Below are 18,117 nucleotides of genomic sequence, written 5' to 3'. Positions count from 1 at the left end.
TTTGCTGTGGTTTTTAGATTCACTGCAGCAACATCTTTGCCAAGTCAGGCAGAATTCAAGATCACTGAGGGGGGGAGGTGTAGGGGTCAGGGTCGTGGAGGACTCAGCCACACACCTTTGGATCAGTGGGAGGCAGAGGGAGGAAGGGGGTTGCTCTCTGTTGCCATAGAGACAGGAGGACAGTGGTGTTGGATACTGTTACCAGGCAGGAGAAGCTGTCACTAAATGAGGGGTGGCCTGCTATGGAGACTAAACAACATCTGGGCTGGAGGGGGCTTCACTCCCATTTTCTCAGGTCAGGTCGAATAAAATTATCAATGAAATTGAAGAAATTTGTACATGCCAGGGGGAAAAAAAATCAACAAAATTTATACAGGGCTAAATCTAACTGCCAATACCATAACCTGTAATCCAGGGCATAAATTGTATTATAGTCACTTTTTCATGTATTCTAGTGCGTCATCTAATTGATGAGCATCATCGTGCAGGAATATTTTATACATGATTTTCGCTTTATAAACTTTTCCACAAGACAAATGAAGTCCTTCATGACGGCGGTTTGTGGTGGCATCATTTAGGCCTTGTGTCCTTCAGACAAAAACTCTGGTCCTAATGCTCAATACATCAGCTCATCACCCCGAGCCACACGAAATATTGACATTAATCTTACCTCGTGTCCAAAAGTAGCTTTCAAAAGTCCACCATGAGGCCTGAGTGCCACCTAGTGAATTTGGACCGTAACAACTTGCTGTTCCTGAGTCCCACAGATAGAAATGTGGTGAACTTGCTCCCTCTCCTGGTGAGATAACAACACACCATCGTTTACTGCGAACTGTAATGAATGTCGTGTTCTAAAAGCTGCCTGGTATTTATCGATGACGCACTGATGATGGGCTGCCATCTTTGTGTTTACATCTGCGGTGAATGTGGAGGTAGAACCGAGCAGAATCCCGCCATAAGAGCTCCGTCGGTTCTCTGGGCCGCTCGGTCCAGCGCTGTCCATGGTGCTGCTTCAGCACCCGGGACAGCTGCTCGGTGTTTGAACTGCAGGTTTACAGACTCAGGCTATTTCGGTATCCATGGACATGGATATTTAAGATCTCTCCCTTTAAGATATTCAGTTTCAAACCCTTATGGAAATGCCATCAAAATGAAAGTGATCTTTATAGATACACCTGGGTACTGCTTTATTATCTGCAGATCTTAAATGTCACGTCACAGTTTTTTTTATTTGAAATGTTTCTTTAGACAGAGTAATTTTTGAGTCAGCTAGAGACCAAAATTTAGGAAGAAAAGCTGAGGGAAAAACATTTTTAATTCCTGTAAAGACCAGTTAATACTGACTAGACCTACTCATCTGCAGTTTTTATAGGAGTGAATGCGAATACTGTACAGTTGTTGCTGAAGAGTGTTTTGCTACTGGAAGACACCGAAGCCTCATGAATGTGCTTTGACTAACTTTGTCAGCTTAAACTGTGCATGTGTTAGTGTTCACAGACTGCATATGGTGTGAGGGTCTAGAGATTTGTTGTTGTTTTTTTGTCTGCATGTGTGCATTTATGTGTCTGATTGAAGCTGCCTACATGTTGTTTAAGTCCTGCTACACATTAATTGGTACAGGTTGTGGCGAGGGCTAGATTTTCTCATGTATTATTTACAGGCTGACTGAGTTTGACAAATTATAAACTGTCTTCACTTAGAAAAACCTTTTTAATTTGCGTATCATTAAGCCTTACCCTTCAAACTAACACACATATTCACCTCCACCCATGCATAAAATCATTGAAGAGAGGGTCCATATGGCTACAGCCACCTACACACACAGAGTGTTTTCTCCTTACTTTTGCTTTTATTGCACACTTGAATCATTTAGTAAACAGATCTTCACAGTAACAATGCAATAGCAGAAAACAGAAGCAAATCACTGTGCTGTGCAGCTTGTTAAGTCTTCCAAGTATTTATAATTATTTACACCAAGGTTGTGAAAAGTTACCCCTGTGGTGGGATCCTTTGTCGCCCACAAATACACTTGAGTCTAACTTCCAGGCTTTTGTTTGCGAATTCTGCCCATACTGCTAATTCCAAAACATTCAAGTACTCCATTTCTGTCATTGGACAGGTACCAGGTTAGCCAATGCACAGGAGTTTTAGGAGTAAACTTAAAATTGCAACGGTACACCCTAATTTCCAGAAACAACCCAGTTGTTTTTGGAACACAATATAAAAGTAGTACCCAAAAGAATGTCAATTTAAATAATATCAAAATCCTAACTATTTCCAAAAGCAACATGAAACAAAACAATGAACTAGAATTTATTGACCATTTTCACTTTTTTATAACGCACCAATAAATAGTAACTTGGACACTGATAAAATGAAACAACATACAAATTGTAATGTTTTGCATTGCATAAATTGCAAAATGATATATTAACTGACGAGGAAGGTAATGGTAGTGCACTTGAATAAACTCACATACCATTTAATTTAAACGTTAACCAGCACATCAGTGTGGACCCCACTCTTTACATTTAGTGTATTTTTGGTTTGGACAATAACATTAGTCTTGTGTTGTACTGCATTTGGTGCAAGCTGAACTTGTAGGGGAGATGGGAAAGTTAAAAAAAGACATACAAAATGGGAATAAGGCAAAGTGAAAGTACAGCTTGGACAGTGAGAAATGTACTGAACTCAGATTTATGCTGTTCAAAGCTTATGAAGATAGATAGACAGAACACACTGTGAGGAAACTCTTTTTCTCCTGGTTGTTGTGTTGTTTGTGTCAATCCTGACTCAGCTTTTCCAGCTGATCGAGTTGACTGTAGAAGGTGAACATATATTTTACAAAAGAACAATATTGCACAACTTCCACACACTTTCTTTGTCTCGTCAAACATCACAATAAATGATAAAGCTTATTGTCTGACCGTAAGGTAAGTTCTCATTTGGTTATGCACTAATATAACAAAACACATGAAACAAGCTGATACCCTCCATATTCAAAACAAACAGGACAAAATCAGAGCACAGCAGTTGTTCCTTTATGTGTTATACAACATCTGATAAAACAAAAATACATCTGTATCTAACAAATACAAAGCCTCTGAGTGAGCACAGTCTTTCAATGTATCTGTATCTTCTATAAACACACAAGCAGGTTCCACAGAGGCAATGATGGCAAGTCTTGGAATTCACTGAATTCAGGTTGATATGAGGAGTGGGACTTTTGGTCCAATCCCATCGGTCATACAGCCACAGACGAGGTCCGCCGTCCATGTGTGGTCTCCATCACCTTTGAGTGTCGCCCCTCACTACCTGTGACCTGGGCTCCTGTGGGTGGCGGTCTCCCCACCTAAATCCTCCTCCACAACATTAACGTAGCCTTCTTTCTCTACACAGCCTGCAAGGACCTGCAGCACCAGCCGGAGCCTACGGTCCATGGCTTGGAGGTGAGGCTGGATGAGGACAGGGGACAGTCGGTCACGCAGCAGAGACTCCTCCATCAGGGAGCTCAGCTGGTACTCTTCTTTGGCCAGCAGCTGGAGACGCAGGTACGTGGACTTCCTCACCCTGAAAACACAGAAGGACGGACAACTGGAAAGGTTATTTCATGTTATGTAACTCATCTTTCATTCATTCATTCATTATCTCTGCTGCTCATCATCGAAGGGGTGCTGGAGCCAGTCCGAGCTGACTTTGGGTAAGGGTGAGGTGCATTCTGGGAAGGTCACCTGTCTCACAAGGCTGATATCTTGAGACATACAGGAAAAAAAACATTTTTGTTCACGCATATGGGCTATTGAGGGTCACTGGTAAACATAAACACGTCTTTGGACTATGGAAGATGCAAACTCCACACTGAAAAGCTGCAGACCTGGGTATCACAAATTCTTGCTGTGAGGTGAATTATTTTGTGTATCAACGGCCTGATGGGGAGGATGGAGGACCCGACAGTGGGCAGGAATACGTGATGACTTATGAATAAACAGGACATTCAATTCTGTAGTTAGTAGGACAAAAAAACAAAAAGGTTGGAAAAATGCTTCCAAATGTCTGACCTGCAGCACTGACTGAGGGGCACCAGGATGGACAGCTCATCATGGGAGTGCTTTCCAAACCTACAAGACCAAAGGATGAAACACAGTTTATTCCAAAAACCTCTCTGCCGGGTGTCGGCTTTTAGAGAGCTTAATCCTGATTCTTGATTCTTGGATGCAGTTCTTGATTTTTGTATGAATGCCTGAGTCATCACAAAATTTCCGTACAACTATTTTCATTTCAATACATCAAACCAGTAGCTAAAACTGATATTTTAAGAGCAGATCTCCTTACCCTCTTCCATTGTCGAGGTGAATGATGAAAGTTTCATTTCCAAACTTCTCAAAAGTTTCATAATGATGACGATCCATATTACCTGCACAAGGATGGTAGGAGGAAAATGATGAAGAAATACCGCTCTGAGTTGGATGCTGTCACACACGTTTATACATTCCTTTCCTCTTACCCATTAAGAAGTCAAAGATGGTCATGTCCATGATGTCCAGCAGTCGAGTGCCGTGGTCATATGGGGGTGTCTGTTTCACCTCGTCACAGTAATCTGGGTCCACCTCCCATCTGAGAAGATGTAGAAATATGTTTCAATATCAAATCAGGTCATAATTAGTCAGAAAAATATAGCTGAGTGGACCAATCAGTGTCTGTGCTTGTTTGTGATTGTCCTTACTCTGCTTTCTTGCGTTTGTGGTAGGAGCGCCTCCATGGGTTTCTCCACGTCTTGCGTTTGGCCAGGTTAAGGTCTGGCAGGAAGGCTGCCAGCGAGCCTTCAATCTGGTCTGGTTTCCCACACAGAGCGTGCTCAGTAGAGCAGTAGTAAGAGCATTCTCCATAGAAGCAGACATTATTGGCTGCAGAGAAAAAAAAAATCAAAGATGTACGTTTAGAAGTTAGAGAAGGGGTGCGAGATATTGTTTTCCACCTTTACATGTGAAAGTGAGTGCTGACTGGGAGGAGATACCATTCTTCAGTCAAACACAGTCTGGCCAATTCTCTGTAAATAGTTTAACTAAATTATTGTAAAACCTCATGTTTCTTCTTGATAGTTTAAACTAAACTACTTCTTTTCTCTTCATTTCTCAATAGCCGCTGCCATGTTAATCAAAGATTTATCTGCTACTATGTGAGAAATGACTCCACCTTTGTTCAGTTCAAATATATGTGACACAATCAGTGTTAGTTTGGTCTAAGCTGTAGTTTGTCTTTGACAGAAATCAAGATTGCTCATCATTTACTGATGTTGTGTAAACGGTTAGTTGGTGCCACCTTCTGGTGACTTTTGGCTTTGGTCATATTTTTACAATACACAAACGCACATACTCCACATAACCCACATCAAGCATCAGTGAGCTGTGTTGGTCCCGTACCCAGCAGACTCGACACTGTGCTAAACTGCAGAGGTCGGCAGAATCACTACCTGGTGAGATGAAGAAGGTTCTCCACAGCTTCTTATCACGAGTCACATCTCTGATCTCTCTTGTCATATTGACTAGACGTCCTGCTACCGGGGGCACTCTTCGGAAGTCCAGGATCCTGATGAGAGAGGAGAGAAAGGAAACGGAAAGGAGAAAGATATTTATTACTTAGAGGTTTCAGTTGTTTTTATTGCTTATGTGAGGCAGTGTTTTTTGCTATGATATCAATGGTGCCAGGGGCAGCATAGTGGAATAGCGGTTAGTGCTGTTGCCCCCACAACAAGAAGGTCACAGGTTCGGTTCCTGGCCTGGGCCCTTTCTGTGTGGAGTTTGCATGTTCTCCCTATTCCTGTGTGGGTTTAATCCCACCATCCAAAGACAACATGTTTGGGTTGATCATGACTCTACATTGTCCGTAGGTCTGAGTGGTTGACATTTGGTGGGCTAGAAAATTCTGACAGCAGTTCCTCCTTTACTTTCCTCATCTGTGGTAATATACAGTACAGGCCAAAAGTTTGGACACACCTTCTCATTCAAGTGAATCGGAAAGTTACTGTACTGTAACTCTTATGCACAAATATTTCTATTATTGTCTATATATAGAAAGAGTCAATGTCAGAATCAGTTTTCTTCACAATAGAACAATGTTTAGTGATTTCCCATCAAACTTGTCAGCATAGAACATGATCTGTATAGTTTCAGTAAACAAAGTGTATTAATAATTCATCACCTTGCAGGGCTTTCTGTCTGCTTCTGGGCTTTGGCATCAAAAAACGGCATTTAGTGACATTCACCATTGACTTATGAGTCAAACAAAGATGATCGTAAGTATCTATTTTGCCAAAACAACTTCTAACACGCTGTGTTAATGAGCTGTTCAAACTCTCTGCTGAGAGTCAGATAGTAGAGAGCAATTTAATTCCACTAATCCGACTCTCAACTTGTTGTCCTCTCATTCTCTGTCTGCTTCTGTCCCTCACTCATTCTTTTCTTACACACCTATGTAGGAACATAATACCTGTTCAGCCCCTGTTTAGCCTGTCTCACTGCATGTTTGACCTCAAACGAGTGCGAGACTAATACTAAGCCTCCTGGGAGCAGGCAGACAGACTGGCTGAGTGGAAAAGATTGGGTGAAACTCAAGCCTACAGAGGACAGCATTCAGAGGCTGCGAACTGCACCGTCACGTTGGGCCCTGGTGACAAAGGAGCACCTGTGAGTGTGCGTGTGTGTGTCTGTGAGAGCCCAGTCAAGCATCTATTTCTGTGCACTCCACCTGTTACGTACCCCTGAGGAAAAGGAGTTCACAACAGAAACTTTTAGCTGAGCAAAATATCTTCCTCTGCATTCCTGATTCAGAGGCTGGACAATCATTTCTCAGCAGTCCTGCATCAAGCTGGTCTTTGGAGATATCACAGCCCCACCCACTCTGCCCCCCACGCTCTGAAACTATGTCCGAGTGGCCATGGTGTGCCTGTGATTTCCTGTTTGGCTCAGTTTTCCCGCCCACGCAGGATCATACCACTAACCCCATCAAACAGACAGCAAGAATGTGTGTTTGTGAGAGCGTGTGTGAACTAATTACTGAGCCCTCAGAAGACCTTGAGACAACCTCTGGGCCATTTGTCTTCCTCCCCCACAATCCCCAACTATCATATTTTACTCATCATAGTACTCCTCAATGTTTTTTTTTTTTTTTTTTTTTTCTTTTTAAACCAGTCCTCAGAGTAAAAAGATCATGTTGAAATCAACATCCTCAGCAGCAAGTAGAGGAGATGTTCCCAGCGCTCTGTGTTATTCTTAATCACATTCAAATTTTCACAGTTTAAGTCCATCATAACACACCGCTGCTGTACAGTGAGGTTAAAGTGTCACTGTCTATGTGAATGAACATGTGTGACTGTGAAGGGTGATTCGAAATGAGACCTTGAAGAGGAAACAAATGAACCAAATGAGATTAGTTTGACTCACCTGTCTAAGTGAAAAGCTGCAATCTCTGCGTTGTGTCTCTCAAAATCAGAAAAGTAGAAGAAGTCTGGAGGGGTTTCCTGTTCCCGTGTCTGCCTGAAAGACAATGGTTACAGGAAACATTAAACATAACATCAGCTGCAAAATCTTTTAGTTGAAGCTATTTTGTTTTAATGTGATTCCTTTGTATTCATCTATCTTACATTTTTGGGTTTAGATAACTGGAATAATGACATATAATAATAATAATAATGAGCTCTTTCATTCCAATAATCATTCTCTTTTTTTAATATCAATTGTCAACTAAAGGCTGGAGGATGATGTGATTTCAGGCAACCACGTCCTGACTCATCAGGATGGAGATGATGTTTTAAACAATGTTGCAGCAAAAACATCAGAAGGCCGTTAAAAATCCTATAGCCACACTGGCCTTAAGTTTTCATATCACATGCGCTTTAATTTGAAGTGCGCCATCCGTGGATTTGGACATTTGTTCTCCCGTCTCTGCAAATCTCCTCAGCATTCATCCAACTTTTTGTTACCCGCAGTATGAAACTCATCTCAGCAGCCATTTCTAGGACACAATCGCATGAGACCAAAGCCTGTGTGGACAAGGCTGCTGATGAGGAAGCTGGAATAGATTTTTGCTCACATCCTGTTGTTCCTCCTAGCAAGCGCGCACACACACACACACACACACACACAAAGAGACAGATTGACATCCAAGAGATGTGAGTCCCTGCCAAACAAGCCATGGCTCTGAGTCAGGGACCGCTGCAGGCCTCTTTGTATCTGTCTTTCTGTCCATCTCTCTGCTCGTCTGGCTGGACATTACGTCTCCACATTTACACACTTGTTTTTCGCTTTCTCACACTGATATGTAGACACACCTGAAAATAACCCGCACTGTAACTCTCTGCTGCACAAATTTAGCTAAAACCCCCACACACATGCTGCCACGTACTGCAAAAATGGATAAACCCAGTTGAACATGTATAGCAGCCTTTACTTTGATGGGTTGGTGTTGGAAAGTTTGTAGAAAAGAGAAGGGCAGACTTCAGTTAAATCTTTTTTCCTTCCAAAAATTGTTTTTGTTTGCATTCACATTCCAGCTTTTTGACTACATGATTGTTATATTATGTTTTCCCCAGAAAATTTACTTTGCACTGTGAAAAATACTGTATGTGACACAAACCTGACTGAAAGGCTTTACAGGCTTTGGTTACCATGGTCACAAAGATGAAGAGCACAATTTCCTGTCAGGGAGGAAGCTTTTTAGAAATTTGAATGTAGGCAATAGCAGGTTTGTGCTATAAAAGGCCACAAAGTTTCCCTTCTGATTATGTACATACACCTCCTTTATCATTGAGTGCCCTTGATAATAAAAGCCCCTTTATGTGAAGGTGTGTGTGTGTCAAGTGATGAAACTCAACCGTGTGCCTATGCGGCCTCACTTTGTGCTGACTTGGCAGTTTTAATGCTCTTTCATGAGCTTAGACCTGCACAGTGGAGTGTAATATTAGAGAAAGATGGGAGAGAGAGGGAGGGGAGGTGAACAGCGTAACAGCTGTGGCCAAGACTGCGTACACACAGTTTTTCTCGTCTCACACACATACGGACAGATTGCAGAGAGGGGGCAGCAGAGGTAAATCCAGCGTGATCCATGCCAACCTCTTCCATGTCACCTTTGGGAGTGAAGCTCATGAGAACGATTCAGCAGCTCTCTTCATGCGTGCAAGCTGAATGAAGATGAAATCATAGTTAGATTATTTTTATCCAGTTGAGTGGCACGGGCTGTTTTAGAATGGCAGGACTGATCAGCCTCTACCTGGGGAAAAGTGGCAGCAGAGCAGCAGGTAGAAAAACCACACAGAGCCTACGTCCACTGACCCATGGCTGGAATGACATCTCTGACTGATCCAACACATATAGTGACAGAGGGAGAGAGAGATATCTGTCATCCCATAGTAATCCGCCGCAGATTTCAGCCCCCCCACTGACAGGCTTCTTTGTCTCTGTCTGGCCCTCTGTTCTGTGTGTGTGGGTGGCTGAGAAGGGAGAGAATGCTTCACTATGAGGTTTGGCCATATTCCACTGCAGCACTTGTTCACGCACACGTACAATTAAGGGCTCTTTTGCACAGGAGATGTTTACTTGAATGTTGGCATTCGAACACTCAAAATTACAAATCTACAATGTCATGAATGCAACATTAGCCTCTGTCTCTCATGTAGTCATCCACAATGAGGTGCAGACCTGCAGTCCACCCCATCAACCGTATGATCTAAATAGATCTAATGAACGAGATGGTGAGACTCTCTGATGCAACCTTTGGCTCCCTGAACTTGTGTTCAGAGCCATGAAACCGCTAAACAACACATCAAAATGTTGTGGCCAAAGGAAGAACAGTCATATATATATATATATATATATATATATATAAAACAAAGGTTCCTGGAAATCTAGATTTTCATTTAGGGAGCAATAACAGAAGACTCAGGAATATTAGAAATTGTTTTGTCTCATCTATTTTTCTCATCATGCACTTCCTCGTATTTATCTCATTCCTTTTTTTCATCACAACACAACAGATCACAATTTTTACTTAAGTGTATACTCTATTCAACCCCCCCTTCACACTGATTACTACAGCATGTGCTTTATAAATTGCACTGCCTCTTGTGCTCCAGAGTGGTCTGCAGAGACTTTTTTATGTAAGAGAGTTTGGGAGAAATGGAAGTGAGAAGTGTGATGTTTTCAGGACACTTGAGGGTAAATGGCACCTTGTGGAGTGCTCGCAACACCTCTCAGGGTGACATACAGGTGGAAGGATGGAGGGCCAGATGAAAGATAAAACTGAGAGAGGTAGAACTCCTCAGCCTGGTGATCTGTGTCAGAGGGTGCTTGTCAGTCAGCAGCACGACACATGTATTCAAGAGAACGCAGCCAAAGACTGATAATATTATTCTGTGTGTGTGTGCACACACTTGTATTTACATCAGCAAATCTGTGTATATTTAAATATATATACATATAATTTGTTTATATTGTGCGTTTGCTCATTTTATTTTATTTTCATGCACACATACGTTTTCTGCTTCCAGTATCACTGATAGATCTAAGAACCAGCCCAGGGCCCAAAGGTAGCTGTCTAGATTGAATTTCAAATCAATGTTACACAAGTTGTGTTCACGTCTCAGCTATTTTGAACATTCAGGGTGAGATACTGCTGAGAGGTAAAGGCAGTTATCTGCATGTGTGGGAAGGTGCATGGGCGATATCATCATGAGAATGCTTGATTTGATTTGACTTGAAGAATGATGGCCCACGTCAGTGGTTCAATTTCAAAGGTATCAGAGACTGAAGTGGGAGAAAGTATGGAATAAAAAGACTAAGCACGATTATCTTTGGTTAGTTTTCTATTCAGTACACACTTCTACTGATTGTTCACAGAGTCAGGGGCCTTGGGGGGTCATGTTGTTTCATTAATGATCTGCATTAAAGACACAAGTCATTAAAAGTCCAGCACATGATGTTACACATTTTCTTTCACAATGAAGTTAATGCATTACACATTAAACCTTACATTGTTTGGAATTTGTCCTTCACAGACAAGAGATATTCTTCATTATAACCTGTGCAGGAATGTGGGAAAATTCATCATTTACTGACTGACTGTAACTATACCCAACCATATTCTGCAGTCATCAAAATATGTGAATCATAGTAGAACTACCCTACTCCCACAACTGTGCTAGTGGTAAAAAGGGTTGGTGCAAAACTATTTGGTGTCTGAGTTATTATGGCTTAAGACCTAATATTAAAGTATACCTATGTTTAAATCCCCAATTCGGTTTATATAATCTGTAAGTAACAATGTAGTAACATAAAATTTTTTCTGTTGTAAAGACTATCTTCTAATTATCTCATTATCTCATATTTTCCTCCAGTCTCCATGCTCTTTCTTGGCTGTCAGACCTTTTGTTCATAATAAAAGCTGCAAGCAAAAACTAAGGCCTTGAATTTTGGAGTCAAAATGTATAGCTTTGAAGGAAGCTGCGTAGCTTAGGGCTAGGTCACTATCTATGACCACCAGAGCACTCTGGCAGTCCTTCAGATAGATGGGAGAAAAAAACAAACACAAAACCCTTCAGAACCAGTTTGAATTGTGTGTGTGTGTGTGAGAGAGGTTGAATCATGATTGAGAGTCAGAGAGAGAGGGGGAATGTGCCAATCCAACTGTCTCATCTAGCCAGATGGCTGGGAGTCCCTGTCTGTATATGTCAGGGATCAGGCCGGGGCTTATGGGTCTGCAAAGCCCTGCTGCTGTCCAAATACACTCTGTGTGGTTTAACAAGACAGAACGAAAAGGCCACAGATCAGCAAATAAGATGTGTGCTTAACTTAGCTATAAAATATATATGAACAAACAATATATCAATAATAAAATGCTCTGATCAGCCAATAATCACGCAATAATACAGTCTGATATCAACAGAACAGAAAAGCCACCCAGATGCTCACACTGGACAGCAGATTGGTTCAGGATTCATCAGGTCTGAGTCAGACAAGCATCGTTTGGATATTAAATGTCAACATTAATATCATTGTGTAAACTAAGCCTCATGTACTCTGGCAGACTATCAAGAAGTGTCTGTAATGACAATACAGGCACAGAGAGAATTCATGTAAAATCCATTTGAGTGATACCTTTCGAAGTTTTAGATGAGAGCTTTTGTTCGGTAATGTTGCCAAGATTTTCAGAAAAAGCCCAATGCCTGGTCAACACGTGGAATTAAAATAATTCCTCATATCATAGCTATTCAGGCTGAATGTCAGCTTCTTTTTTTTCTCAGTATCTACTCTGATCTCCCATTAATCTTTGAGCTATTTCTGAAATTGCTGTGAAATTTGTATTGCCTTTTTTTTTTTTTTTTTGGCTGGCCTTAATTGACTGGTCTGACATATTCAGCTGTGCTCCCCTGAGCTTAACACTCCACAGAGCACAGTGTTTAAAGACCTCAAATCACAATGAAGACCTGATGCAAAGCTGCAGAATTGTATCTGGGCTTCTGGGTTCCCATCCCTTCAATCATCTTTCGGTACCATGAGAGCCTGTGGAATATGTGTGGGGGGAAAAAAACAAACTGGAAAATCTTCTTAGTGTCAGTGCGTATTTTTCATTTCACATGGCCACATTTTAGTGGATGCATTAGTGCTTTTCCAAATCTGAATCAGTGTTGTGCTTGTTACTTGTAAGCACATTCACTGGTTGTTTTCAGTAATAAGAGCTTCTAAAGAGCAGCTTTCCAATTTCAGAAGACTAAATGTTTGATGACTTAAGCGGTTTTCAATTGCCTTTAAATCACTGAGAATAATCAGAAAACAGGCCTCAGTGTTGGTAACAGTACAACAGCTTAACATCAGAGCAACTTTTCATTCTAATCAGCTAATCTTACGCTCATTTCTTACGTCTTTGACTGTGACTTATTTTGTCATTTAGCATCATTAATATTGCAGAAATTTTATAGGTATTTTCGCAGCATTCAAAATCATCGATATCCAAGATATTCTGGGTATCTGCAGTAAATTATCATAATGGATATATAAGTTTAGAGAACGCGGTTCCCTCAGGCTATTGGAGCGTTGCTAAAAGCAGTCCGTTTTTTTGTAAAACAGACAAACTTTCTTGGGGCTTTTTTGCAGCCTCACGCTTTAAGCTTGGAACGAATCTGAATGTGACCAGAAACCATCAGCAAAAACACTCAACAACACAGATTTACCAACTTTTTACCTTTATACCTTTTTTTTTTTTTTTATATAACTCTATAACCACCAGCTGACTGTAACAGCTGGCACCGTAGAACGACACCTCCTACCCGAACGATATAACCTTTTTTTTTTTTTTGGGCCAAGATCCGGACAACTCCAGCCATAACAAATAAGACCAACCACGCACCCTTCAGGTGAGGATGGCCCAGGACTTAAGGTCTAGAAGTGGTGAAAGTGAAGATGTCTGAATGAAAAAGACTACATGCTGAATTAAAACAACCTGCTCCTTGTGCAATACAATTTGCAAAAAACATCCAAAAACAATCACAATGCAGAATGTAGACTCTACAGAAGCAACTGGACCTGGAATGTCTTTCTCTAGACGATCTGTGATGTCATTATCACATGTTTTCTGAGAACAACTGCCGAATCATTTACTGTCATCTCTCTACTATCGACTCTAATAAAACTATAAAATGTCTGATCAGGCTGAGAATATCCCGATCTTGAAATTGTGTTTCTTTTTCAGATTCACAAACACTGACGACAAACATTGTCACTTAACAAATCAATTGTAAACTGAACATATACTGATAATACTTTATATAGATTGAAAAATTCTGTTGTGCACCTCAGTTTAAGATGCATGGCAGGAGGTGAACGTCCAGAGAATAGCAAGATTAAAAAACTGTGTGGGTTTTGATTGCACAGTGTGCGTTAACAGCAGGTTCATGCGCTGGAATAGTTCTGAGGGTTTTATGGATGCACTGTATGTTCTGTGTTCATTCAGGGAATTAAATGTTCCTGTGTACTTGAAGAATAAGACAGGTCTTTATGCTTGTGGCTACCCTTCTTTTTGCCTCTCTCCCACACAATCACCCACAACAAACCAAATGCTCTTTGGTTTACCCGAAACAATCAAGAGCATTCTAGCAGCAGCTCATCATATTTACATATCCATCCACAGAAGATCAACTGCTTTCAATAGAATAAGTCTGAAGCAATCCTTCATAGGGTGAGTGATTCATGACAGGCTTTAAAAAGAGTATAAACTATGAATTATACAGAGCATACACAAATATCAGGGGTATTCTTGGGTCAACAGTTCTTAGATGCCAAAAGGCAAACTTGAGGATGCGTAGAAGAAATTGTGTCTGCTTCTTGCCGCCTCACGCAGTTTATTTTTCTACATATACCCCAAAGTTGGCACTTGGGCATTAATTTTTAATACCAACCACCTGTCGCACCAAATCTTCAGGACTCGAATGGCTAAAACAAACTCTCTGTCTGTGCCAAGCAATCCACCATGAAATGTGGTATGGAAAAGATTCCCAGGAAATCTCAGAATGATGGTGGATTATTGTTTCCCTGAACATAATCACAAGTAACGTACTTAACCGTCTGAAATATCGTAAAAACAGCATTCTTGGTGTAGAAGAAGGAGCTAATACACATGAACAAACGAGCACAGTCCCTCTATGATTTCATTCCAGCAGGAGATCCCTCTGGAAAGCCCCAAACAGTTGTCTCTATCCCTCACAGCTCCAACTTGTGAAAGAAGGTGGGCGACGAAGACAGAGAGGGAATTTAAAGCTTTTAAAAAATCAAAGGCCAGATTCAAAATGAATAACGTGAGAAAAAGTTAAAAGATGCCATTCACCTTGACACTTATGGTCTTAGAGAGGCAACAAAAGATCAACAACAACAACAACAACAAAAAAAGAAGAAGTCTGAAAAGGCCAACCGTACTTCCATAATGAAAACAAACTGGATAGTGCTCAGCCTGGTTGGATCAATGGGGATTTTAGGAGCTTTTCTTCTGTGTGTGTGTGTGTGTGAGAGAGAGTTTTTTGTTTCAGCCTGCACACAAAATCAATGGGCATTACCACAAGTCTTTATCTCACAGGACTTGAGTATCAAGCCCTGGTATGCCACCTGACATGTAAGCTGAAACTGATGAGTGGGGGGGGATAACTCTGGTCGCAGAGTGTCAGTAAACTGCATTCATTCATTCATCTTCTACCACTTCATCCATTTCTGGGTCATGGGGGTGCTGGAGCCAATCCCAGCTCACTGTGGGCGAGGGCAGGGTCACCCTGGACAGGTCACCAGTCCATCACAGAGCCAACACACAGAGACAGACAGAGACCAACAACCACTCACACTCAGACCGGCGGACATGTTAGTCGCCATGGTGTCTTTGGATGGTGGGAGGGAACCGGAGTACCCAGAGGGGAGAACACGCAACTGCACACAGACAGGCTACACGCCTGGGAACCGAACCCGTGACCGTCTTGTTGTGGGGCAACAGCGCTGACCACTATGTTGACGTGCTGCCTGTCAGTCGGTAAACTACAGGGTTAGCAAAAAGCAGTCCCTCCACTCAGACTGAAAGATGCAGAAGTAGTGTGTAAAGGATAAACTGGCGATTTTCTCACGGTCTTAATTTCCTTACTCCCTCTAATTGTTCTCTGTTTTTCACTCTGATCTGAAACATGACGGGTAAATAAGAGGGTAGATGCTGCCATGTCCTCAGCGTAAACTCATTCAAGTTTTTCAAAGCTTTAGCAACGCTATGTTTTATGATTGCTGTGTTTCCTCTTGTCATTAAATAAGTTTGGAGTCTGACTGGCATGAAAATACACTCATTCTCTCCTTTTTGGATAAAATTCAAAGCAGATTCCCTGAGTAGTAAATTGGCAGATGACTGGGCCAGAAAAAGACTGAAACACCTGCCAAAACCTTATAAATCAAGCCTTTTTAAATGCTGAATCTTTACAGACAAGCTCTGCATGCAGGTTTGTCCTCCACCCGTGCCTATCATGTAGACCAGTAAGAATTTAATTTAATTTGATTATCGGTAAGTAGTTGCTGAACAACAAACACCAATTAGAGCAAATTATGTTAAATCCTGGGAAGCATTTATTTTGCAGCAGCATGTGTGTAAGCACATTGGCGCACGCGCACACACACACACACACACACACACACACACACCACTCTCAGATAGACCACGGAGTGTGAGTATGGTTTGAGCCAAGAGAAGTTAATTGGATTCTGAGTGAACACTTTGGACCAATTTCTCTGCCCATCCATGGTGCCGAATACCTTCAGGTGTCTCATCCAAAACAATTGCATTAGCTTGACCAGAAGATAAAAATGGCGTACAAATTCTCTCTCTTACATCCTGCGAATGCATTTGAATCATGTTTTCTTCCAACTTAACTATCTGAAGTGTAAACTCAGTTCAGTCTTTCAATCAAATCATTCCACAACTACTGCTTTGTTAAAACTTAACTATTATGTTTTTTTTCTGTCTAACAACAGTAAATCAACAGACGCAATTTTCTTTGTCTTGAAAAATATCACTGTGGTTGATCGACAGTTTGTTTTACATAAAATACCCATGAAAAAACTACTTTTTACTCGGTCATTGCCCATGTTTTGTTAAAGAAAGAAACAACTGTGATACATTAGCACAACAAAGATTAGTGGCTCAAATCTTTCTTTTTCTCATTTTTATCACTGTCCTCCCCTCGATTTACTATGAATGCTGTGCTAAGCTTTATGAAAATAATAATGGTAATATACTGACTGAATTAGTTCTGCAATCTGATTTTAATATCCTTCAACACTGGCTTACAGATAATAAATAACAATTGGACAAAACCAAATCTCAGATTGTGAGTTCTGGAACTTGCCGCAACAATAAATGCAAAACCGAACAACACAAAGAGCACGGCATGTGTTTATTTTTGCACTTTTGTCACTTAAGACTTTAATCAATATGAATCGAGAATGGTTTGAAAACCTTGCACCATTTTCCATTAATTAGTTTAGTGTGAGGCTTGTTAAGATGCTGCATACCTACAACATGCGACTTATAATAGGGCAGTGTTTGACTTAATAGCGCCAGTCCTTTTTTAAACTCCTTGATGAATGAATGTCTTCATTAATTAACTGAGAAGCTTTGGGGGTAGTTGCAATGAGCTTGTGCAGTCCATCACTAAACTTGGGTTGGACTGTAAATAGCTCAATTTTAGCAGGCTGCCAGTTATTTTCTCCACTGCCCCAAAACGTACCACCAAGAAAAACCCAACTTCATAAAACTGAAAACTTTGATTTCTTGACCAAAGAAAACAATCAAAGGAGCCTTTCCAGAAAACTGTGAGTTGGCGAGGTCCCTAAATTGAAGCATGGGTGTGTGTGCGTCGTTTCTCCCACAGTTGAACTTTTCTATTCAAACCTGTCAACGGCCTTGTTGTGCTCGGTGGTTTGTGGTCGGACACCGTTTTCTAAATAGAAACCATCTATCAGAGGGCTAAGTGGTGGCTTCGAGATGTCATTGTGGTCATGAGTGGGTGACGGTGGCTAAGGAGGAAGTGGTGAAACCACTGGAAAAACAGTTCTTGTGTAAGAGCTAAGCGGGATGAAGCAAATCCTTTGCTCTTGACGATAAATAGGGTAAATGTATTAATATACAGAATAAGGTGGTGTGTGCTCACATCTTTGGACTGGAACTATTAATACATTTCAAACAGCCATGCTTCTGTACAGTTGGACAGTCTGTGCAGTATATTGCACCACATTTTCAACAAAGTGAGTAATGATCATAATGAGATGAAAACAAATGACTCAAAAGCAAAAATGCCAGAATCAGAGCTATTTTCAGGATTTCTGTGCGCTATACAGCGTATCATGAGACAGTGCCCATGCATCATGTGAGAGCTGCATTTTGTAGCGTGACCTTTAATGTCATAGCAGACTGTGTCTCAATGCATCATCTTGTTCCTTATAATGTGTTGTTGGTGTGCTGCTCCTACTCCTGTATACACTGTTTTCAAGCTTCTTACAATACAATGTAATTTAATACCTCAAACTATAAAAAACCCCTCCATAAAAACCATAA

At 41.1% G+C, this 18,117-nt stretch overlaps 1 protein-coding gene across 1 annotated transcript in view; it reads right to left on the bottom strand.

Annotated features, from left to right (window-relative positions):
• Positions 1 to 1,840: 1,840 nt before the first annotated feature.
• fam20ca (FAM20C golgi associated secretory pathway kinase a) overlaps positions 1,841 to 18,117 on the bottom strand; it is a 30,488-nt gene continuing 14,211 nt past the window's right edge. Inside the window, exons 4-10 of the mRNA XM_029508560.1 lie at positions 7,440 to 7,532; positions 5,471 to 5,586; positions 4,724 to 4,904; positions 4,505 to 4,614; positions 4,333 to 4,414; positions 4,059 to 4,118; positions 1,841 to 3,570 (exon numbers count right to left, since the gene is read on the bottom strand). Coding sequence (XP_029364420.1) covers positions 3,312 to 3,570; positions 4,059 to 4,118; positions 4,333 to 4,414; positions 4,505 to 4,614; positions 4,724 to 4,904; positions 5,471 to 5,586; positions 7,440 to 7,532 — 901 coding nt within the window. The 3' untranslated portion in view covers positions 1,841 to 3,311. The remainder of the gene's footprint in view (positions 3,571 to 4,058; positions 4,119 to 4,332; positions 4,415 to 4,504; positions 4,615 to 4,723; positions 4,905 to 5,470; positions 5,587 to 7,439; positions 7,533 to 18,117) is intronic.

This window comes from Echeneis naucrates, chromosome 8 (genome assembly GCF_900963305.1).
Source record: "Echeneis naucrates chromosome 8, fEcheNa1.1, whole genome shotgun sequence".
Classification (NCBI taxonomy): domain Eukaryota; kingdom Metazoa; phylum Chordata; class Actinopteri; order Carangiformes; family Echeneidae; genus Echeneis; species Echeneis naucrates.
Note: the sequence above shows the minus strand (reverse complement) of the source record. Positions and strands in the feature narration are given on the sequence as shown.